The sequence below is a fragment of the Acanthopagrus latus genome, chromosome 21, assembly GCF_904848185.1.
Source record: "Acanthopagrus latus isolate v.2019 chromosome 21, fAcaLat1.1, whole genome shotgun sequence".
Taxonomy (NCBI): Eukaryota; Metazoa; Chordata; class Actinopteri; order Spariformes; family Sparidae; genus Acanthopagrus; species Acanthopagrus latus.
Window position 1 is genome coordinate 12,205,055 of NC_051059.1, and position 23,889 is coordinate 12,228,943.

General features: G+C 40.7%; 1 protein-coding gene across 4 annotated transcripts in view; it reads left to right on the top strand.

Moving 5' to 3' along the window:
- LOC119011602 (piezo-type mechanosensitive ion channel component 2) overlaps positions 1-23,889 on the top strand; it is an 82,209-nt gene that overhangs the window by 50,198 nt on the left and 8,122 nt on the right. For 3 of the 4 annotated variants that reach the window (XM_037084876.1, XM_037084877.1, XM_037084879.1), the window contains 27 exons: positions 205-365; positions 1,018-1,188; positions 1,429-1,548; positions 2,538-2,738; positions 2,846-3,050; positions 5,315-5,416; positions 5,530-5,695; positions 9,024-9,267; positions 9,997-10,108; positions 10,630-10,777; positions 11,254-11,343; positions 12,031-12,155; positions 12,399-12,467; positions 14,066-14,169; positions 14,390-14,488; positions 15,213-15,333; positions 15,454-15,528; positions 16,180-16,346; positions 16,693-16,886; positions 17,335-17,517; positions 18,161-18,889; positions 19,123-19,381; positions 19,648-19,830; positions 20,440-20,746; positions 21,874-22,006; positions 23,106-23,253; positions 23,353-23,564. In XM_037084876.1, the coding sequence (XP_036940771.1) occupies positions 205-365; positions 1,018-1,188; positions 1,429-1,548; positions 2,538-2,738; positions 2,846-3,050; positions 5,315-5,416; positions 5,530-5,695; positions 9,024-9,267; positions 9,997-10,108; positions 10,630-10,777; positions 11,254-11,343; positions 12,031-12,155; positions 12,399-12,467; positions 14,066-14,169; positions 14,390-14,488; positions 15,213-15,333; positions 15,454-15,528; positions 16,180-16,346; positions 16,693-16,886; positions 17,335-17,517; positions 18,161-18,889; positions 19,123-19,381; positions 19,648-19,830; positions 20,440-20,746; positions 21,874-22,006; positions 23,106-23,253; positions 23,353-23,564 (4,828 nt within the window). The remainder of the gene's footprint in view (positions 1-204; positions 366-1,017; positions 1,189-1,428; positions 1,549-2,537; positions 2,739-2,845; positions 3,051-5,314; positions 5,417-5,529; positions 5,696-9,023; positions 9,268-9,996; positions 10,109-10,629; positions 10,778-11,253; positions 11,344-12,030; positions 12,156-12,398; positions 12,468-14,065; positions 14,170-14,389; positions 14,489-15,212; positions 15,334-15,453; positions 15,529-16,179; positions 16,347-16,692; positions 16,887-17,334; positions 17,518-18,160; positions 18,890-19,122; positions 19,382-19,647; positions 19,831-20,439; positions 20,747-21,873; positions 22,007-23,105; positions 23,254-23,352; positions 23,565-23,889) is intronic. The other variant, XM_037084878.1, reaches the window with a different exon arrangement.

The window sequence follows — 23,889 nt, forward strand, 5'->3', positions numbered from 1 at the left end:
AGAATCTTATTTCTAGCCGTCTGTTCCATCTTGAGTTGGTGTACAAGAAGACACAGAAGTGCTGGAGGATGGATAAAAGTGTTTTAGCACAGGACAGTCTGCTATAATTAAGAGGAGAAGCCGGGAAACCCTTTCCACTCGCACCTCTTCAGTCTTGTTGTTCTTCCATTTAAGTGCATCTGGCTTTTGTCTCTTCTTCTTCAGACCTGAAGAATAAATGGCACCTGGTGGTCGACCGTCTAACTGTGCTCTTCCTCAAGTTCCTGGAGTATTTCCACAAACTGCAGCTGTTCGTCTGGTGGCTGCTGGAAATCCACATCATCAAGATTGTGTCCTGCTACATTGTCATGGTCTGCGTCAAAGAGGTATGAAAGGCTGCCGTGCAAACAGACTGACATATGACTTGAATCAGTATCCGCAACGTCAGGATGTCATGTCCATTTATTGTATCTGAGCTTAACGCGAGTGTTTTGACCCGTCTGCTTTACAGTAGCCCGTCATCACAGGTGGTAACATTTATGGCTTCCAGATGTGCATTTTCTCGCCCGCTGCAATCATGAAGGAATCTTATTGAGTACATGCTGCAGTGGGGGGGGCTGGTGCTTTCAAGATCGAGTTGCTCATTTCTCTTATAAAAAGCACATTTATACACATTCCATAGTTTAATCTTACTGTAAAATCCAAGAGAACATTCGACACTGACTATGTTTTACACGCCAAAAATGATTTTTTTTACTGGTATTCCAAAGACAGTGTTACTACTAAGCTGTTTACATGCCTAATGAAAATTGATACTCCACGAATAATCCCATGTACATGCGGTTGTGCATACATGTTGTAACTTGTTGTTCATTAGTCTTCAGTTTTTTTTACGTGTTTGTTACTCAAAGTTCTGTGTAATGTTTTGAAACATTTGCAGTGACACAACAGAACTTTGATACCTCTACTTCAAGGTGGGAGACGATGAGGAAAAAGGAGGATGTCAGTGTCTCATCACCTGTGTTGTCTCCTGTGCAGGTGTCTCTGCTCAACTATGTATTCCTGGCATCCTGGGCCTTCGCACTGCCCTACAGCCAGTATCGACCCCTGGCCTCTAGTATTTGTACTGTGTGGACATGTGTCATCATTGTGTGCAAAATGTTGTACCAGCTGAAGTCTATTGACCCACCAAAACCCGACTGCCACATGGTAAATATAATGACACGACAGTTCTTCCACCCATGTGATGTACACTATTCACAGCTTGTTATTATCATCAAGTCTCATCTGAAACAAACATGCAGTAGCTATTGAGCAACAGGTACATACCTGATGTACACACAAACACACATCACACACTGCACTGATTGCACTGAAATCTCACAATTAATACCTTGAAAGCAAGTTTGTGTTTTGTCAGAGCCAACAACACATATTTTCTGTCCACAGCCAAATTACACAAGTGCACTGAAGGATGAGATGAAGAATTCTGTCCTGTATGTGAGTTCTGTGGAACCAGTACACTGGGTGGGCCTGAGGAAGGTTGATGACCTGCTGGACTACCTCAGGGTGAGGAGTGGAAACATTCATCAGCTGAAAGGATGAAACGGAAAAGGAGTAGCGTGACAAATTATCCTCATTCTCGTGTCTGACTAAACTGAATAAACAACCCAGCAGTGTTCTGGGGACATTCTTTTACTCTGAGAGCAGCTTGTTTAATCAGTTAGGGAAATAAATAAATATTTCTTTGGTTTTATGACCTTATTAAAATTCTGACTTTCAAATTCCTCTCCAAAGGTAAGTAGAGCACCTTCATTCTGTACAGAAAAACAAAACAAAACATGAAAACATTATCCTTATTATCATCTTTTTGGCCAAGACACAGTCCAATTGTCCATTACAGGTTGCCAGAAAAGAAAATAACAAGTTAAAAATAGTAACTAAGACCAGGCAGTGGCCAAACACTCACCAGATTTTATGCTTTTAACTCAAAGTCAGGCAAAAAAAATGGTGTTTTAAATTGATAAGTGACTGAATGAATTATAATATGTGTCAATCAATTCAATATTGTACTATTTACGCAAGGGCTGGGTGGCCATGGCTGATTGCTTTTTATTTAAAAGGTCAACCAGCGTAAACTCCCATCTTACATTTGCATTTTGAATGCATAGATATAGTCTGAGATTGCAAGATATGGTTTTATTGTCTGAAAAAGTTCAGTGGTTTTCTTTGATCAATGACTGAAATGATTTCAAAAGGACAGTTCACCGGAAAGTCTAAAATACATGTCTCTCCTCTAACCTGTAGTGTATTTATCATGTAAATGTTTTGATGTGAGTTGCAGAATTTTAGAGATATTGGCCTAAAGGATGTCTGCAATCTCTCAAATATGGTGAATATAGATGGCAGCGTCTGAAATACTGTGAAATACAGCAGCATCTCTTTCTTGGTTTCTACGGTAAAGAGGATGTGTTTTTGGTTTTTGGGGTGAGCTGTCCCTTTAAACTGTCTGCATGTATTTTCAACAAAAGTAGTAAAAGAATATTCTCTCTGTGCAGAACAACCTCCTGATGCTCGCTCTGTTAGCATTCGAGGTAACCATCTACCGCCATCAGCTGTACTATAGACTGAGAAACAAACTTTCACCTCCTGCAGCCAGGATCATCTTCCACGACATCACACGGCATCATCTGGACATGGGCATCGTCAACTTCGTCAAATACTTCATCAACTACTTCTTCTACAAGTTTGGACTTGAGGTAGGGTTAGGGTTAGTGAAAAGAGGTAGAAAAAATACATAATGTTCTATCAAAAAACTGTTTGCTCCGTCACTTCATGCGTATACTTACTGCGTTTCTTCCCTCAGACGTGCCTGTTGTTGGTGGTCAATGTCATCGGGCAGCGTATGGACTTCTATGCCATGCTCCATGCGTTCGCCTTGATAGCTGTCATGTTTAAACGCAGAAGGAAAGCCATTGCTGAGATCTGGCCCAAATATTGCTGCTTCCTCGCTTGCATGCTGACTTTCCAGTACTTTGTATGCATCGGGATCCCACCTGCATTCTGCACAGGTTTGTGATATCGACCAGATTGTACTGAAAACAGTCACATGAAGGGGATTGACAGCGAGTTATTGCTACAATTTGCCTTTTTTTCATGTAGATCAATCTAGCATTTATTTTTTACTAGTAAATTGAATAATCATTAGATATATAAATGACAAAATTGTGAAAAAGGCACTTCATAACTTCACAAAGACAAAGTGGACATCTTGGATTTCCTGTTTGCCTGATCAATAGTACCAAAGCCACAGTATTGACTCTGTGATCATATAAAAAAGCATATTGTCTTAACATTTGAGAAGCTGACAACCATAAACAGTTTGTATTTTATGGATTATCCAAATTGCTGTCAGTAATCCTCTCTCCATTAACTATTCATTTACCCCTTCTATAACTGATAACTCATCTCAAACTGTCTGTGTTGTCTCAAGGTATTATCCCCAACACCCCATTCACACCAGGTGTTAAAATGGAATCTGAACCTGGATATGTTAACTAGATAAAGAATGATTCAATCTTTACAGAGATTTACATCAGGTATTTTTTATGTGCTCCCGTTATCATCATTGAGATCCAATGTAGTGTCCTCTCTGTGCTTGTATCTAAAAGTTGTAAAGGTCATTACCAAAAACTGGTATTCTGTAAATTGGCCTATTTGAAAGTCGTGAATTTAGAACTGCTTTGAAATCATTATGATCACATGTTCTGAAGCAAAAGATATAATAAACAAATTTAAGTAGGCAGTTTCTGACACTGAATAAAATGAGATAAACAGAGAGGAACAACGTAGAGAGAAACCCGTTGGTGGATTTCTGACTCTGGTGAAGAAAACTGTCACGATTAGTGGGATGAGGCAGGATTTCTCAGTTCTGTTTCTTGTCTTCCTGACATCCCTTATCCTTGAGTTCAGAGGTCATTGGGTCTCTGTGCACTCCAACACATACACAGAGAGCCTTTAGATTAAAGTATCACAATGTTTATGAAAGAATTTAGTTTCTTCTTGCATTCTTGTGTTTGGTCTGCTACACTGACCTCGACTCAGTTTTGTTAGTTCAGGGAAACTCTAATTTGTGTAACACTGTCTGTGACAAATTCTTAATTATTTGTCCCTTCTTGTAAATTTGGCTAAAGTAGTACACAAAGTTAATCCTTTCTTTGTATAAAAAACATTATGCTATTATGTTCCTTTGCTGCAGTACTGGCAAAGACTGTAGGCTGGTCTTTGATTAGATAAATCCCATGCCTCGTTAACAGCAGATAAGCTGCACAAATGTCATAAAAACATTTTTTTCTTCCTGAATATCAATTGTTTCCCACCTGCATTTCATACATTTTTCTCCCAGTTCTGTTGAAAAATGGGGTATTTTTTGCTCTTTAATGGAACAAAATAGACGGATAATCAATAATGAGAGCCTTCTCGCTTGCTCACTCCGTAAATTTAACTGACAATCTATATTTTACATTGGCTAAAAAACAAAATCTGTTTCAGTGTTATGTTATGAATGGATGCCGGCGCGTTTGTACAAACTGCGTTTCCTCCTACCCGGTATTGTCACAATACTGGACTTTCTAACTTCGATATAGCACCTTGAAAAATATTGATAGTTGTTACCATTTTCAATCCCTGACACTGCAATTTTTTTCTTTTTATATCTGGTCTTTTAAATACATCAGACAAGTACATTAGGTTAATTCTCCAGTGCTTGACCAAGAGAGAGCAGGATAGCACAGCTGGTGCTACCATGAAGGTGATGCAAAACAGGTGTGAGGGGAAATTTAGGCTGGTGAGGAGCACAAGAGTACAAGATGCAAGCAGAGAAAAAAGATACCACAGAAACCCATAAAACCTATGAAACCAAACTGAAATGACAGGAGGATGTCAACTTCAACTTCCTGAGATCCAAACGCAATGCGAGTCAGACTACCTCAAGATGTGGCCGGGGAGATCTTATCACAATTCAGTCTATTTACAACTTGCATTAACATTCATTTTTCTTTATCCAGATAACAAGTTCAGATACAGAACAAATTTCAATAACAGGTGTAAATGTGTCCAAGCCTCATATCTGTGTCAGACGTTTTATCTTAGCCCAGAAGAACGTTGAGGCCTTGGATTGTTTCACATCGTTCTGTAAAGAAGTTCTTTTTCTGTTTTAATTTGTACCATGTCAGTCTGTTGTTGCCAGTCCTGTCCCTTTAAAGTGCTCCATCAATAAACCTGACATGTTGATGTTGTTTATATCTGATGATAATGGTGCATGTTTTCATTTCAGACTATCCCTGGAGGTTTGTCGACTCCACTACAGACTCCAACGTGATCAAGTGGCTCTACCTTCCAGATTTCAATACCAAACCCGACTCAATGTTCCTCATCTGTACGTGTATCTGCACAGCTCTAGAGACAAGTTTGATCAATGATTTCGTAAGTGGTAGATACGTAAGAATTGCCATTGAAGTGAGATTTCTCCTTTCCTCTTTTCTTGTCCAGATGACTTCATGTTGCTGCTGTGTGCCTCCATGCAGAGGCAGGTCTTTGATGATGAGAACAAGGCAGCAGTCCGCCTCATGGCTGGAGACAACGTGGAGATCTGCAGAGACCTGGACGCCGCCTCTTTCAGCGTCCACAACCCTGTTCCCGACTTCATCCACTGCAGGTACAGCAGCTCACAATGACATTGTGCTGTGTTCGCACTGCAGCAGGAAGTAAGTGTTCCTATTAGGGCCACGTGGAGACGGTATATGGCGATGCTTGTATTTCAGCAGTTAAATTAGATTTTACATTAGATTCACCGGAAACAGTTGTCATATGTTTGGTGCCACTGGAGCTTGACTGAACTGGCATTAACATGGAGGACAATGGAGAGGACGGGAAGTAGTTGGCTTAATAGATACTTAATAATGTTAGATTACAATTAAGTGAAATGTGTTCTGTATGAGCAAGTTCTTGTTTGTATCATATTTTCATCCAAAGAAATCAGGTAAGAGCTGCAATGTGGGTTTGAGCATTAAAACTTGTGTCTGTTTGGAGTTATGGCTTTGTTTTTATATCTTAAAGAGTAGAATTTTAACTTTAAGGTTTTATTGTTTTAATTCAGTGCTGCCAATGCATACTAGTTATAATTGTATCTGAAATGATTGAAACAACAGGGTAAGTGTCAGATTTTCTAAATGAAAAGTGTCAAAATGAAATGTTCAAAGTAGCTTTTATTATTTTTATTTTTTTTAAATCAGAAATGGTAAAATGAAAACAATAAGACAATGAGACATAGTGACAAACCTGCAGAGAATTGTCTACCACATCTGCAGCCCCCTTTGGCTTTGCAGAGCTTTATAGTGAATTTCAGCTGCTGTTTACCATCTAGCATTCATATTTGCTAATTCAGTCATATTCAAAACCCACTGTACACAACCTGCTCAGCACTAAATGCTAGACAGACACAGTGGCTAGCTGGTGAATATAGTGGGAAATTTAGCGGCTAAAGAGTCAGAAATTTTCCTCAGGAGTCAGTGGAGACCAAAAAATGAGCTACAGGAGAATGAATAATGTGTTTCATGTGTCTGTCAGACTGTAACTGCATCTAGAACAGCAGTACAAAAAAGTATTTTCCTCATCAGCAGGGCCCTCAAGATAAAGTTAATGAAATGAAAAAATAACAAAGCAGTTCAGCTTTGATTACAGTATACTTAAAGGTGCAATATGTAAGAATTTGTTCTTAATATTCTCAAAAAAAAAAATAAGTGGCCTAATCAACAGAATGTAGAGAAGTTATAGTTTTGACATAATGTCAAAGACGTCAGTGTATTGGGTTGCAGAGGTATCTGTTGAGGTGGGCATGCTAACTAGCTGGCCCCTAGCCATGTTAGTCTGATGGTAAACAACAGCAACACCCCCCAAAGCACCGAGCTCCCAGTCTGGGAGCTAGTAGCTTCGCCAGTTGACTGCATGGTTACCTGAGCGCAGCGACAGTGAGCAGCAATGAGCGACTGTGTTATTGAGTTCGAATTTGGTAGCTGGCCATATCTTAACATGTAGCACCTTCAAAGTGAGCTAGATATGTCAAATGTTCATCAGAAATAATTTGATAGAAAGCCAGCCAGTGGCCAAAATTTAACCAGACTTTTGGAATTAATAAATGAATACATGATATTCTTTACATCAATCTGTCATTTAAACTGTTTGCATGTATTCAACAAAAATAATTCCTATTTTAAGATATTGTGACTATGTATTGGACCTGTGTTCAACAGGTGGTCAGAGAGAAATTAGTAATAAAGTTGCTGAATGTGCAGAAGGAATTAACTGCCAACTTTGTGAAATCAACAGAACAGGTGATGATGTTGAACAGAAATATTACACTACAGAGAGATTTGATAAGAAATTAGTAGACAATGAGAAATTAGAGAAAGTAAAATGAAGTATACAACATATGAGAAAATAAATTATGATATAACATATTAACTATATTAACTTTAAACTCACTGATAGACTAGAATATTGAGAAGCAAACTGATAACAGACGGTTGTGGTTAGGTAAATGAATTGGATTAGAAAAGTAAAAGAATTCCAGCACCAACCTCTGAGGTGCAGTTGACTAAGACACTGTATCCCAGCCTCTGCAGTCGAGCTGCTCCGAGAGAACTCAGCATGAATCTGTTGTTGTTCTTGGCTGCTAACTGTGTAACTGTAGAAATCTTAAGTGGGGTGGTGCTGAATATGAAAACACACACTCAGCAAATCTCTTATCCTGGATAAATAAAGGTAAGAAAACTGACAGATGACAGTAGTTCAGCGGGAGCCATTTTTGAAAACTGACTGTATACATAATTCAGAATTTTGGCTGTCGACCGATATTTGAATCTAGAGCTCTAGATAGCGACGTGGCACATGAGAAAGAGTGAAGAGAGGGTTTTCAGAGGCAGGGAAGTAGGGAGCGAGCTGAAAAGACAGCAAGAGCATCCTGACCTGTCCACAGTCATTGATTATGTGCTCTTCACATTCCACTGTTTTGATGCACAAAGTGGACAAGTCTTTTATTAACGCACTCTGTGTCCATCAACAAGCCCTAGTAGAAAGAAAGAGAGCTGTACAGCCTGTCTGTCCACGCCACAGCAGCTCTGCACTTATTCCATCGTTTCCCTCCAGGATCAAATTACGGATACGGGGTGGGGGAGAAATCCATAATCCACAAAAACACTCTGTCCGTCACTCCACGACTCAGACGCTTTTGCCCTGTACTCTAACTCAATAAATAGCTTTTAAGTATGGAAAAGGTATTTTCTCCCCCTGATGAAGAAGGACACTCACTCAGCTATTCCGGCCCATCAACGCATCGTCCGATCCAAACCCACTTCATCAGAGCTGCCTCCTAAACCGTGCAGCTGTTGTTGTGGTCCCTTGTTTTCCATCTAATTAAAGCACATTGCTTCCTATGTTTTCACTCCACACATCATATTAATGGTCTCTCACAGGGCAACACAGGATCCATACGCATGCTTTTAGTATGTTAGACACACACACGACAGGCAGTTCTGTACCTGTGCTGAGTGACAGGAGTCGGGTTTCAGCTCTGGTTCACGGTCATTGATCAGACGCTTACCGGCCTCCTGACGCTAAGTGATACACTAAGTGTGATTGATGGGCGGCAGATTATGCACACAGCAGCAGAAAGAACCAGAATGTTGTTTTGACTTTTGTTATTTGCTAAACATGCATCCTTATCAGCAACGTAGGTCAGCTGGTCGAGGGCCACGCTGTTTACTTCTAATTTCATGCGATGAACAATGTCAGTTCCTTCTCGTCACTCCAGTGTACATTCAGTGTCGGATCACATCACCTCTGGGTTTCAAGTACAGATTTTTTGAATGCTAACCTTCCACTGACATTTAGACTTGTCAAGGTTTCCCAAAAACACACAGAATTTATTTGTTAACTCTAAAATCCTTCTAGAAAACTGACTTATCGGTTTCACCACTGTCCTCCAGGTCCTACCTGGACATGCTGAAGGTCATCATGTTTAGCTACCTGTTCTGGTTTGTCCTCACCATCATCTTCATCACGGGGACCACACGCATCAGTGTCTTCTGCATGGGCTACCTGGTGGCCTGCTTCTACTTCCTGCTCTTCGGTGGTGAGCTGCTTCTCAAACCAATCAAAAAGATCCTGCACTACTGGGACTTCCTGATCGCCTACAACATCTTTGTGATCACCATGAAGAATATTCTGTCTGTGAGTCGTCTCTCTCAACTTGTATATCATGTCCAATTAATTTATACGATAGACAAATCTCACATAGCGTACAAGTGAGTCGATATGTTGTTTAGATATCTGTCTGTGTGGGTGAAAGATACTTAAGGGGAGAGACTGAAGGCGAACAGGTTAAAGATTCTAACTGATGGGTATCGCCACAAATCTTTGCAGATTATCAAATAAATATGTGATAATTTGCAGACATTTCTCAGAAATGAGAACATTGGTTACAACCATTTTTATCGACATTTTTACGGGCATTTTGGATAACTCCTTTTATCAATCCTTAAATCAGAAAATGTTGTCAAAAGCCATTAACAAAAGTAAAAGCCTCCATGTGGATGGATGTTATATTATTTGACGTTACATTAAGAATGAGACGAACAGACATTGATAACACAGTGATGGAAAAAAGAGCCAAAAGTGGCTGCCTACAATGTTCAAGTTATCCAGGAAGATTCTGTGGAGAGCAGTCAGGTTTCCCTGCCTTTATAGTATTTTCTGTAAATAAGCAACCAACCAGAGCATACAGTCTGCATCCTGTTTACAAAAAAAGGCAAAATGTTTAGATTGGGAAATCAGGTATTATTTTAGTGTGTATTTGCTTTTTGCACTAATTTTCAGCATAGCAATCTTTTCAGCTGTAGTGTCTCCCATTTAAGGTTTAATGTTGTATGTAAAATGCAACTTTAATGTAAACGTTTTTAGATCCTGGCTTGTGGCTACATCAACTCTCTGGCAAAGACACATTGCTGGTTGGTCCAGTTGCTCAGTCTCGCCTGCACCATCAACGGCTACAACATCGAGAAGTCAAAGGACTGTGAGTAGATTTAACACCTTACTTCTTTGTGCATGTTGTGGTCATTTATTGTGGAAAAACTGTCTCAAGAAGGTGAGATATCCCCTTCAATATTAGGAAGGGCATAAATCCCCACTTTTGCTTTTAATTATTAATGTTAGCCTTTCAGGCAAATTCAGTTCAGCACAGTCTGTATTTGCAAACCACTGGGCAAGTGATCTACAGGGAACACAAAACACTGCCACAATACTCAGTGAAACAGCAAGATTATTGCCTCAGAAAACACAATAAAGGGCGACAGTAACATCCTATAGAGTCTGTGCAATTTAGCCTCATTAAACATAAATGTTCTCACTCTCACCTGTTATTGGTTGTAATTAGTATTTGCTGCTTGTGTTCAAAGAGAGGAATTCATTGCAGTTTAATGATTTTCATTCCACGAATTGATTACTGTGGTTTAAACAAGCCAATGGCTAAATTTCCTGAAATAAAAGTGTCTAAATTAGATTGTTAATGAGTGTGTTGTATGTATTTTACACCAGCAAAATGTGACCAGCCCAGCGACGAGGCCGGGATCATCTGGGACAGCATCTGCTTCGCCTTCTTGCTGCTGCAGAGACGAGTCTTCATGAGCTACTACTTCCTCCACGTGGTGGCTGATATCAGAGCGTCACAGATCCTCGCATCCAGGTACAAAGCTGAGGTTGAGGCCTAGTGATGCTGCTCTGGTCCTCAAGTATAAATAAAGGCCTACTCTACTAGTTACAGCAGGGTTTTTCCTACTTATGAAATCTAATTTATTTGAGAAAAATAAAGGCGCAAGAATACCAACTCTGTAAGGCCCTCTAGATTCAGGTTTGCATGATTTATTCAGCAAGCAAACAACATGGAAAGGCTTTTGACAGGGAAGAGAAGAAAAGCAGTGGTGTGTATCAAGCAAACACATCGGCCAAATCCAACATATGCTCTGGAGATTAATGTCAGTGTGACTGGAAAGCGTCATAAGCTGAGAAACATTGCCCAGTATTGTCAAAGTCAATATACCTGTCGACAGGGTTGTGTGAAATTTCCCTCCAAAGGGAGACAGATTTTAATTTATTTTGCTCAAAGCTTCAAACTCTGACCCAGCATTTGATTGGTCACTGATGTGTGTTTGTGTGTTTCAGAGGGGCGGAGCTATTCCAAGCCACCATAGTGAAGGCGGTGAGAGCCAGACTGGAGGAGGAGCGCAAATCTGTGGAGCAGCTGAAGAGACAGTGAGACTCCAAATACTTAACTCGCTCCATGTTGTGAATTACTGTGATTGTTGTTTTTATGTACAATATGCACCCAAGGGGATGCTATGTCATCATAGCAACACTTTCCTTTACCTGCCAACATTTCTTAAGATTAGAAAGCAAAAAAGGAAGAAAAAAACAAAACAAAACAAGAAACAATTTTCCAGTTGCTAAACTTTTTCCCAACTGTTTTCACAGATGGAAATGGATCTCCAGAAGTTTTTAAATTCTCACCTCTCAGGGCTTCTGTACAAAAGAGCTAGACACTTAAGTTTTTAGCAAATATTAAATAGTGTATTTGTCACCAGAGGATTGATATATATTAGGCCAAATTTAATCCACAACTAACTAAGCATGATCCAGAAAGCATTTAAAATGTGTTCTGGATTAAAAACACCTCCTGGCTCCGTCTTTACTGTTTCCAGGAAGCGGTCTGTCATTATACCATACTACATAAAGTCAATGTATTTCCACCACTTACACTTACCTCAGGAGTTACTCATGAGCGCTGATAATATCCACTCACCCGCTCTAATGAGCACTCCACTATTACGTAACATGTACTAATTTCCACATGAAGCCTGGAGATGTTTATGGTCAGTCTGTCGGTGATGTTCATCTGTGTCGATACTCTGTGTCTCTTCACTTTCTCTCTGATCTAATCAGGATGGAGCGCATTAAGGTGAGGCAGCAAAAGTTTAAGAGGGGCAAGGAGAAGATGCTGAGCATAGCGCAGGAGTCTGGAGAAGGACAGACCCTAGTCCAGCCCGAGGAGGAGGATGATGATGATGGTATGACGAAGGCTGCCAGGGGCCTCTCTCTCTGTGTGGCAAATGTTATGAGGTTCTGTGACTAAGTAATGTTCACGGGAGATGGGTGAGAGTGTAATAATTCATTGAATGTTGTGTAATGATGTCTATTCAGTAGCGTTTGTTCTAAGAGAGCAGCTTAACGTAGTGAAAATGTGCCTTGACGTTTGCAGAGAATTGAATTTTCTTATGAAATGTTGCATTGCTGTATTTGTGAAATTTTAGGAGCACAGCCAACGAAAGCCAAGACCAAAAAAAAGCAGTGGTGGAGGCCGTGGGTTGACCATGCTTCCAGTAGGTTGACCCCCCCAAATCCCCCTTTTTTCTCTTCCTCCACTCTGATTGGCCCTTGTGTCCTTGACCAGAACGCTGAGGATTCCCGTACTGCCCCTGGGCTCTGAAGGCACCAAAACACACAGAAGCCTCGCTCCATCCAGACTTTAGTCCTTTTCTGTCTCTATTTAAGGGCCCTTATTGTAACCTGTAGCTCTCATCTGACTGTACACAGTGTGTGAAGAGGCACTTCGAGATGATCTAAAGAAACGCGTCAGTGCCAGTGCAGAGCAGGGTTGCCTTAAATAGACACACTGAGATGATGAAGAAGGAGAAAATTACTAATGGCTGGAGGTTTTTTACTTGACATTGTTTTAAAACTAAACGTCATCTTCGGTCTCACCTAAAGAGCCCACAGTAGAGAATCTCTCTCTTGTAAAACACTTTCACGCAAAGATATGAAAGTGGACTTGCCTTTATTCTCAGTACTGGAATAAAGGATGAAGAGTTTGTTCATTCTTTGCCTGTAGACATGATCACCAAACAGGTGTCAGCCAGGAGAAAATAAACAAACGATTGGACCAGCGATTGAATATATAAAATGACGACGTTTGCAGTCCAAATAAAAAAGATTGTGGCATCTCTCTAAATCCATCAATGGTTGCCTGTTTGGTTAGAACTCATGTCTCATATCGTACTCTACCCCCACATGACATTTTCAAATGATTTCTCCATTTTATCTCTCTGTCATTTGATGTTTCATCTCCATATCCCAGCATCCTCCCTCACCTCCCGCCCACTGTGGTTCTGTTCAAGGACATAAGTCAGCCTTGTCTATCCCCATTGCTTCTAACACTGAACTACCGCAGACAGCAGTCACTTTCTCTGTCAAACAGCTTAAAGGCCACCGTGCTTAAGGAACATGAGTCTTTAACATTCTCCTGCTTTGTGCTCATAGTTAGTCGTACTAATATTTTAGATGTGTTGTGTGTTTTCTGTGTTTTCTGTTTCATCCTGCCATTTCTCTTTTTAAATATGTGTTGATGTTGTGACTTACTGTAGACAGGGATGCAAACCCCAGTGATATACGATTTTTATTATCAGGTAGTATTTTTTAAAATATCAGCTTTGAAATGTGGATTTACAGTCAGTTTTCAGATGAAGATGGAAATAAACATTAAGCTAGATTTAATTCTAATTGTTCTGCTGAAAAATTACTGTAAAGGGGAAAACCCAGTTTGTTACATTTTAAAAGAGAAAGAGAGAGGGAGAGCAGGACTTAATTGCTCTTTACAGCTTTTGTAACTGTGGTTTGGTAAATTAGGTGCTTAGATTTTATGTTTCTGAGCTGGTGTCACAGCCACTCTAACTAAAAGAAAAACTGCATCAAGGTAATGTTTGATTCAGTCTTCAGTCGTTTGTCAGTGAGCTCGGCGTTTCAGTGACAGTTTTGAATTGGTGATGAATTACATAGATTTTAAAGGTAAGTGGTTTGATTTTCCTTCCGGTCAGCAAGGGAACCCACTTTTTGAATTTCATTTTTAATGTTGTGACAGTGTTGAATGACTTCAGCCTCTGTTTGACTGAATGTAACATCACTGTACCCTCTGCCCCCTCAGTGGTTAGAAGTGGAGATTATTACTTGTTTGAAACTGACAGTGAGGAGGAAGAAGAGGAGGAGGAGAAAAAGGACGAGGAGCCGCCAAAGAAGTCGGCGTTCCAGGTGACTTGAAGCAGTGGCTCGACTGGTCATGGATTGTTTTCACTTGGTGATGCTGTTTTTGTTACGGAGTCGTAAACGTTTTAAATGGGAACATGATGAATAATGAAATATGTATATTCACCTCGTAGCAACCTGGTCTGCTAACACAGTTAACCTCTGTTGTTTCTGATAATATGAAATAATTTTCTACTAATCCTCCCACTCTGTTGTCTCTCTGTAGCGAGCTATTGGGAAGTTTGCCTCTGCTGTTCTGGCTTTGCCCAAGTCTATCATTAAGCTGCCTAAAACTATACTGCAGTATGTAGTCAAGGCAGGAAAGGTACTCACCACCACAACTAACACCTCGCTTGCTTTCTGTATGAACATCAGCCACTTTTGAGCAACAACTAAGCAATCTGCCACAGCAAACTGCCTTCTCAGCTCATGTTAGTTGCTCTGCTAGGGCAGAAATGAGTGAAACGGATTTCTTCCATATCACAAGCCAGAGCTGGAATGGAAAAGCTTTTTCAGCTTTGCTCTTTTGCATGTTGTAGTCATGCTGATTGTCTTCACAAGGGTTGCACGAAGAGGAGCTTTATTCGACACAGTACTGAATGTGTTTCCTGTCTGTTTTGATCTGACGCATGGAGCTTAAAAATTGTGCCAGTTATCAGTGGGGCAGCAACCTCGTTAGCATTTTGTGTTTTGGCCTTTTCTTCTGTTGAAAGACATTGTTTGTGTGTATTGCTTGTGTCACTGGTGGTTTTGCATGTCTCAGTGAAAAATGAAAATGAAATGAAATGAAATGAAAAACACATCCGACTGTTTTCAACAGCAGAGAATAAAAACTAGCTTGAGATGGCCTCTCTGTGATGATTTATTAAAGTTTTTGCCGGAATGAGCTGTTTTTTTAAAAAGTGTTTTTGTTGGTGTGTTCAGAGAAGCTATGTGAGAATCTGCTGCTGACCATCTTAAATTGGTGTTTGATTTTACTTTTATTTATATTATTTACCTTTATTCAACATCTTTTCATTGATACTAAACTCCTTCTCTCTGTTCTCCAGTTTCTTTATCACGCCTGGATCACAGACCCCAAAGCTGCCCTGAGGGCGCGAGGCAAAGAGAAACGCAAATTTTGGAAAAAATACACAAGAGGAGTCAGACGCAGAAAAACAAAAAAAGATGGTTAGCAGGTTTTGTGGATAAAAATACTCTTTGGAAACAAACTTGGGTGCAATTTTAAAAGTGGACGTTCTTTTCTCGTTCTTTTAACCACACTGAGGTGTGTCTCCTGTATTCCTGCAGGTCATGTGGCCATCGAGGTTGGTGAGCTCTCAGATGGGCAAGAAAAAGGAGAGAACAAGAAGTCTGGTGGTCCAGGTCAGTTTCTATGGTTATTTCTGCGGTTATTATGATTTATTCCAATTTTTTGTATTGATTGTGATTATCTCATGATTTAAGCATCTTATTATAAAGTTATAGAATGTACAAAAAATTCACACGCGAAATTGTTATATGGCTTTCTATTTTTATTTTTTTATTCTTTATTTTTGTATTTCCACTGCAGGAACCTTTTCGCAGTGACAAGTTGTGTGTTTCCAACACAGGGACCAGGATTTAAATGAAGTCCCTAGAATATTCTACCTGCTAAAAGCCTCTGCTTGTGTGGTGTTACTTTCTAAAAGTGCAGGAATTTGCAGCTTTATTCAAAAAAACAGTTTAAAAAGTCTGCAGCTACATTTTTGTTTGTCGTGCTTCAAAACATTAACAAAAAAAAGCTCACAACAGATGAGCTGATCTCTAAAAGCTCCAGTTACTTGGGGTAGGATGGCAGATTTAGACGCCATAGTTTGACAATCATGTCTGTATTGAATTCTGGTGTGATTAGAGAAAATAGGACTCGCTAACACCAGATCTGATGACTTTCTTTGCTCTTGTGGTCATTCCTTCTACATGTAGATCAGGAGAGTAATCAGTGTTTTGAAATTGTAATATACTGTAACACCTTTTGTGTCCTTTGCCCTCCCACAGACAACATCATCAAGCGAGTGTTCAACATCATAAAGTTCACCTGGGTGCTCTTCCAGACGACAGTGGAGAGCTTCACCAAGTGGATGAATGATATGTGCAGGGAGTACATTGACATCTCCACTGTGCTGAAAATAGAGCGCTGCATGCTCACCAGAGAGGTCAAAAAGGTACCAAGAACCTCTGTATTGACTCCTGACATGTGGAAGAAGAGTTTTTTAAGGTCAGCTTATCACTAGAGTTAACGCTCACTGCTGTAGCTGCCATTAGCTGAGCTGAGCTGTCCAGTTCCAGGTCTGGAACGCGAACATATGGGAAGTGTTGATGTGTTCACCACTAACACAGGAGCTTAAGGTGGACCATGATGGGCTGAGGCTTCAGCAGATACCTTTGCAGCACAAATCATAGATGTCCTAGTGACAAAACTGTTATTTCTTCACATTTCGTTGATCATTTCTGCTAATTGACATACATACAAGCGAACAAACTAATGATTAAATTCTCTCTGCTTGCCAGGGTAACGTGCCGTCCAGAGACAGCATCCACATCTACTACCAGAAGGCCATGAGGCTCAACATGTCCAGGCAGGCCAGTATGGATCAGCTAAACGAGGATGAGTTGGACTCGGGCTCCAGCAGGGTCCGCAGAGCGCGAGGAAACTACCGCATGGAGAGCCAGGACTCCACAGCCTCAAGAGACAGCATGCCCAGGTACGCAGTGCAAAATGGGAGACCAAATCCACGAGTCCACATCATGAAATGTTTTGGAGAGAGTGACAACAATAAAGTCTAGTTTCACGACACCATGACTCCCATTGAGTAAATTATGATAAGAATATTGAAATAAATGTTATCATTTGTGTGAACTGACCCTTTATTGTGGCAGCCATTGATAGTAGTGAGGTAATCATGAGTCAGCATCTCATAATTATCACTTTGAAACATTTCATCCTCATTCTTTTATGTGTCTCATGTTTTTTCTTTATTTTATGAGACAAATGAGAACATCATTTTCCTTCCTGTTTTGTACTCTAAATTTGGGTATAATTGATTTACTACACAGCATGGGGGGAATCTCCTGTCTGTGTATCCTAACACAGATCCCATCTCATCCTTCTCATCACTGATCATTGCGTCTGTCACTCTCACCACCTCTCAGTGTCTCCACCGTGGCAACCACACTGTTTTCTCGCCAATCCACCCTGGAAGATCTCGATGGCATGCCAGAGTGCATTGCCAACATTCCCAAAACCAGTGAGCGCGCCAGGCCCAAGCTGCGTAAGATGTATGGCCTGGACCAGTCCAACTCATCCATGGACAGTGGCAGCAGCTTCATTTCCAGGTGCCTGGCCTCTGCATCATCATGTACACCAATCCCATCTCCTGACGCCTGAAAAATCACAATATGTCTGCAGATTAGATTTTTGTTGATTTTCGGCTGAACCATTGCATGACTCTTCTGTAACCATTTTCCTTATCACATCCCCTCAAAAAAAAGGAAGATTCCCAGAAGAGTGCATGTCCTTACTTCATTTTGAATTACAAGGTTTTAAGATACATTTTATACTGAATGATGTGCTCCTCCTTAGCAATTACCTTACAGTTATTTAGAGTTCGAATTTGGGCTACAGACCAAACACTCTGTGATATTAATTACTGTTGGAATAAAGAGCTATTTAACACTTCATTTAATGAAAATATATTACTTACAGCAGTTTTAAGAATGATTTTATACATCTGTGAATCTGGAATTATTCCACAGACTATAATTGTACCATCAAAACTTGGTCATCCTTAGTTGGTACATTATGAAAAATATACCAATGCATATTAGTACACCAGGTACCCTGAGAAAGACATGAATGCAGATTTTATTCTGTATTTTTATTCTGTATGAATCACGAGACCGAAATCCAGTTTGATTTAAAGCAAATTGCAAACACAAATTCAGACAATGCTTGTTTTGTTTCCTTTTGCCTCTGCAGTGAAGCGACCCAGAGCGTCATACTCTTCTCCAGACAGGGCACCACAGACACCATAGAGGAAGTGGATGATGAGCAGGATCAAGGGGAAGACAAGCAGCAGGCTCCCTGGGAATCTCAACAGCAGGAGGAGAGTCAAGAGGCCGAGGGTGGTCCATGGATTGATGTAGAACCCAGGGAGAGAGAGGAGGAAGAGGAAAAGGAGGAGGACGAGGAGCAGGAGCAGCAGGAGGAGGAGGAGAAGGAGGAGGAAGAGGAAGAGGAGGGACTTGAAGGACTAGAAGGCCTGGAGGGTGAGGATGCAGAAGATGAACCAATGGACCAGGACAGCAAAGAGAGAGAAGAGGCTCCCTGGGACTCCTTTGGCCCAGATGAGGGCCCCTCACTCAGGGTGGAGGACACAGAGTGTGTTCCCTCTGCCCAGGAGAAGGATTTCATCACTGAAAGTGAGGACGGGGGAGGACAGCAGGACTTCATGCAGACAGAGGGGCGAGTAGGGTTCCTCTACACTCCTGATACAGACGCCTCTAAAACATCTGACGCTGACGTGCCTCCCAGCTACAGCAAGGCGGTCAGCTTTGACCGTCTGGAAGTAAGCGATGACGAGAGTGACATGGACAACAGGAAGAGGCGTATGATCATGACCTCTGACAGCCGCTCGGACAGCAGGTCAGACATCATGTTGCCCTCTTTCACCACTGAGCTAACCGCCAGCGACCTGCTGCTCAACAAGTAAGTTCAAGAAAACACCTACTTCATCCTTAAAGTTGAATGTTTATATAGTCCAAAGGTTGAGGTATTGACTTTTTTTTGAGAATTTCCCAACTGTTTCTTGGATGTATTAAATAATGTACTAGCATACTGTGGAAAATCACGAGTTAATGATACCATACACCATTTTACTTATGTTCCTTTTAATGTTATAGAGTCAAAAAAATAACACACATCTCTCTGTGTCTGCACAGGATGTTTTATGATGAAGAGCTGGAGCAGTCAGATAAATTCTACCGAGGGCAGCCACTGATCCTCCAGCTCTGCTACGCCCTCTACAACATGCTGGTGGCCCACTCAGAGACGGTGTGCTACCTGGTCATCATCATCAACCACATGGTGTCGGCCTCGTGCGCCACCCTGGTCCTTCCCATCACCATCTTCCTCTGGGCCATGCTGTCAGTGCCCCGGCCCAGCAAGCGCTACTGGATGACTGCCATTATCTATACTGAGGTACGGTCAGATACGAAGGCGTGACTTTCAAAACATCTACCGTAAAGTCACATCAAGGTTTCTTTTGTGTTGCATTTGAACCATTTTTAGATTAAAAACATCCATCAAGGACAAGTGTAATGTTGAATCTGTTGATTTGTCTTTTATTTTAATTCACAGATAAGAGATTGAAGAGAGCTGATTCTCATAGAAACGTCTCTTCTGATTCACTACGTAGTCAAAAACAGCTGATAGCTTCACTGTCATCCATTTTATTTTGCCTCCAGGTCACCATTGTCATCAAGTACTTCTTCCAGTTTGGCTTCTTCCCTTTCAACCAGAACCAGAAGATAGATAAGAATAAACCATATCACCCTCCTAATATCATTGGTGTGGAGAAGAAGGAAGGTTACGTCCACTACGACCTGGTCCAGCTACTGGCTCTCTTTTTCCACAGATCCATTCTGAAGGTACCTGCAAACAGAATGTTTAGACAATGTTAACCTGAATGTGTGCATCATATTAAAGGATACTATTGTGCCAGTCTACCTATTTCTACTGTAAACAAGTTCCATGAAAAGAAAAAGACAGATTGGGCTGGTAAAAAGTTACAACAGTTCTGTGGCTTAACATGACATTTCTATACTGTCCCTTCTTGTGGTTGTTTGTGTCTTTTTTTGTTTCTATTTGGAGCTGTTGAGTGTCTGTCTTTTTTGTGTGCCTCTTTGTGCTCCTTTTGGTTCTGTTTTAGCTTCTTTCAAATCTGTTTGCGGTCAGATTGTGTCTCTCGTAGTTGTTTTGTGTGTCTTTGTTTACAGCAAACGGAAAACCAAAAAGGAAAACTTGCATGCAAAGAAGATAAACACTTCACAGATTGATTTTGTGTCTGTGGTGCAGAGGAAGAAATTCAACACTGCTGGCTGATATTCTGCATTGCTAATCAACAAATGACGAAGTGCACTGATATGACTGCGATTGTGTGGGATGTATTGTGAAATGTTTGTATGCAGGACTTTTGGGCGTGAAATATGACACGTTCTTAACGAAACCACTGACTTTTTTTTTTTTTTCCTTGTCAGTGCCACGGTCTATGGGACGAAGACGACCCCAAAGAAAAGAGAGCGCAGTCTCGTCAGAGTGAGTCAGAGGACGAGTCGAAAGGCAAGGAGGAGAGCGATAAGGAGTCGGAGCCTGCCTCCTCGATGATCAGTGAGAGGAGAGGCTCCAATCAGACCTTAAGATCTATAAACTTCGGGACCTCCATTGAGTCAGGACACGTCCAGATGCACTACCCACAGCAGCAGACCTACCAGCGTCGCAAGAGCTCCAGCGGAGGCTCGCTCATTTCTCGCCCATCGCTCCACTCCTCTGCAAGGTCCAAGAGAGGTGAAGATCCTTTTTATCGTCTGTTTCCTACTACTGACAAGACAACTGGTTCTAAATACAAGGCTGAGTAGGGAAAGTTACACTATTCCCTTAAAACAAAGCCCTGAAGGTAATGCATCATTTTGTAGTAAACGCAACTGAGAATTTATTATTGTTATTATTTAATATCAAGAAAATTTTGGATGGAGCACAAGTCGCTTTTAAAAAAAAATCATAGCGCCGCCTTATCTCCCGCTCCACTCACTCCATTGATGCTAAATACAAATACAAGGCAGATTTTTCTCTTTGGAGTGAGCCGAGTGCAGTATGAGTGGGTCACGAATCATCACCAGGGTTGGCTTGGATTACTTTGAAAATGATTCAGTTTCTCAATCCAAATTACATGGTATGTTTTGTAACTAGTAACATGACCCACTGGATTACAACAAATGTGATCTTATTAAGTAACCCTAACCCTATCCCAAATACTTGTGGAGTACCTCAAACTCAAACACTGGATATGTTGCAAAAAAATTATTATAACTATTTAGCATTTACAATTTGTCGGATCAAGTTAACCTTAATAAAAACATCACAGGCACAAACAACATGTGTACTGTGTGTGCTCTACAACATGTGGGATTCTGTTTACTTTGTGTTAGTTTTTGTTGTTGCTGTTTTAATAAAAGCCCACATGGAGGACTGGGCTCTAACCCTTCATTATCCATAAATCATCAGAGAAAGACAAAATAGTTATGGACCTGGAAAGTCCAGTGTCAAAGGTGGTGTTACTGATGAAGACTGGTATATATATTTAGTAAGTACGTCCGCCACAAAGACGAGCACTTGTCAAGGAAAACCTCGTATGTCGGATGCACTTCTTATAAAAAAAGTAATTCTCAACAGTTTAACTACAATGTCATTACACATTCTTTCAACTGTGGGCTCATTATAGTTACTTCTTTTTGGAATATGATTGCGTAGTCTTGATGACATTTAATCAGTGACTACCCAACCCTGTAGTGTCACAAGAAACTCAATTTCCTTTGGTGACGAGCTCTCAACTCTTGGATTTGATCTATTTGTTTGTGGATCTCAGTGACGCTTCATGGTTCATTTACGACTCGAAATGTAAATTGTTTCCGCAGGAAGTACCGCTTCCAAAAACAGCAGCTGCAAGGAGGGCAGTGAGGCCAGCGTCCAACAGAAGACCCGCAAACAGATGATCATGGAGAAGCTGAGGGAGCAACTCTACAAAGGAAAAGCTTTCATCATTAAGCGGTACAATGAAGCACAACTGAGTCATAAAAGTTGAGGTAGCCGGGTTTTTATGTCTGTTAATCTCCACCCACGGCTGCTTACCGACTGTAATTATACAACAAAGTGTGTAACTTTATGAGGGCATTGATGAGAACTGTGCTTGGCAATTATTGTAGACCAATAATGGATGATGCACAGTGGAAACTCATATCAATGATACAGCAGCTAAAACCTTTCAAAGGTCTAAGTTTAGACCTCTAATTACAGCGTTCCCGTTCAGCCAGACACTGTAATTCTTTGAAAGTGCTGTTATTGTTATTGTTCTAAATTTAATCAGAGTGGAACAAGTGGTTTCTGAGATATTGCATTTAGAGCTGTGACTGAAACCCACAGAGAGAGATATTTTAATTATTTATTTCTCAAATTAAGACGGTGTCTGACAGCTCACATATATTTACATAACCATCAAATCATCATTGTGATCAGATAGCTGTCCTATCAATAAAGCCATACAAAGGCCAAAAAATCAATCAAAAATCTTGAAGGTAGAGTCTGTCGGATTTATCCCAGCTGTTCCAAAATGCACCATAAAGACAGCTGATGTAGGGAAGAAAAGTGAAAGGTTGTCAGAAAAAGAAATCCTCAGATAAAGTACGGACACCTGAAAAATCTACTTAAGTATAGTGACAGTCTTTTTTCCTGATAACATTTTTAATCCTTATAGTAACAGTTCACCTGATAATGAAAATTCCTTCATTATCTCCTCACCTCAAAGCAGATGAAAAGCCAAGTTAAGTTTTGTTTTCCACAAAACATTTCTGGAGCTTCACAGCAAAACAGTGCTGCAGCATTATTCTAAACGACTGCAGTAGATGGGGACTAAATACATCCCACAGTGATTTGAAAAAAGAAATTATTTGCACCCTTCTGAATCCAAAAGCGGAGGTTCTAGGCAGGAGAACCGAGTTAAAAAATTCAGACTTTAGAAACTCTAAAGAGCAAATCTGTGCATACATTTTATAGTCTGTTTGATTGTTGAGGATGACATGAAAAGTCCCACCTGGACCATCTTCTCCTTGCTCTTTCCTCGTATGAACATTGTCTCTTTATTTCTCTGCAGGTTCATGGAGATCTACCTTCCCATGAGGCAGTTCTTCCATAACTTGATCCATCCAGAGTACAGCGCCGTCACAGACGTCTATGTGATGATGTTCCTCGCCGACACGGTCGACTTCATCATCATTGTGTTTGGATTCTGGGCGTTTGGTGTAAGTTTTAACATTTAATATTAGATTAAAGTCATTCCTTTCTCCTGAAACAATCAACAAAATCTGATGTCTGACAGCATTTATGCATGCCCCTTCTAGAAACACTCAGCGGCAGACATCACGTCGTCTCTGTCGGAGGATCAGGTGCCGGGACCTTTCCTGGTCATGGTTCTGATCCAGTTTGGGACCATGGTTGTGGACCGGGCCCTCTACCTCAGAAAGTCCGTCATGGGAAAAGTCATTTTCCAGGTCATCCTGCTCTTTGGCATCCACTTCTGGATGTTCTTTATCCTGCCGGGAGTCACGGAAAAGTAAGAACTCAAGCCAACTGCACTCTGAATATGTCCAGCATCCATGTCCAGTATGTTTATTTTGAAGTTGTGTCTTGATTCATTTTATTAAAGATTGAAATCATCTTCCTCTTCTTTATGTTGCTATTCGAACGAAGATGTTTTAAAAAAATTACTGCATAAGTTTTAGATTATTGTTTTAAGGCTGAAATGAATTAGTTCAGTCCAGCTATACTTTGTAGTTAAGTTATTTTGGTTGAGAATCTTTAAAGAATCTGAATACTTGAGCTTGTGATTGTTATTTGTGTTGTCTCCACACATTTTACAAAACCCTCTCTTCCCCCCG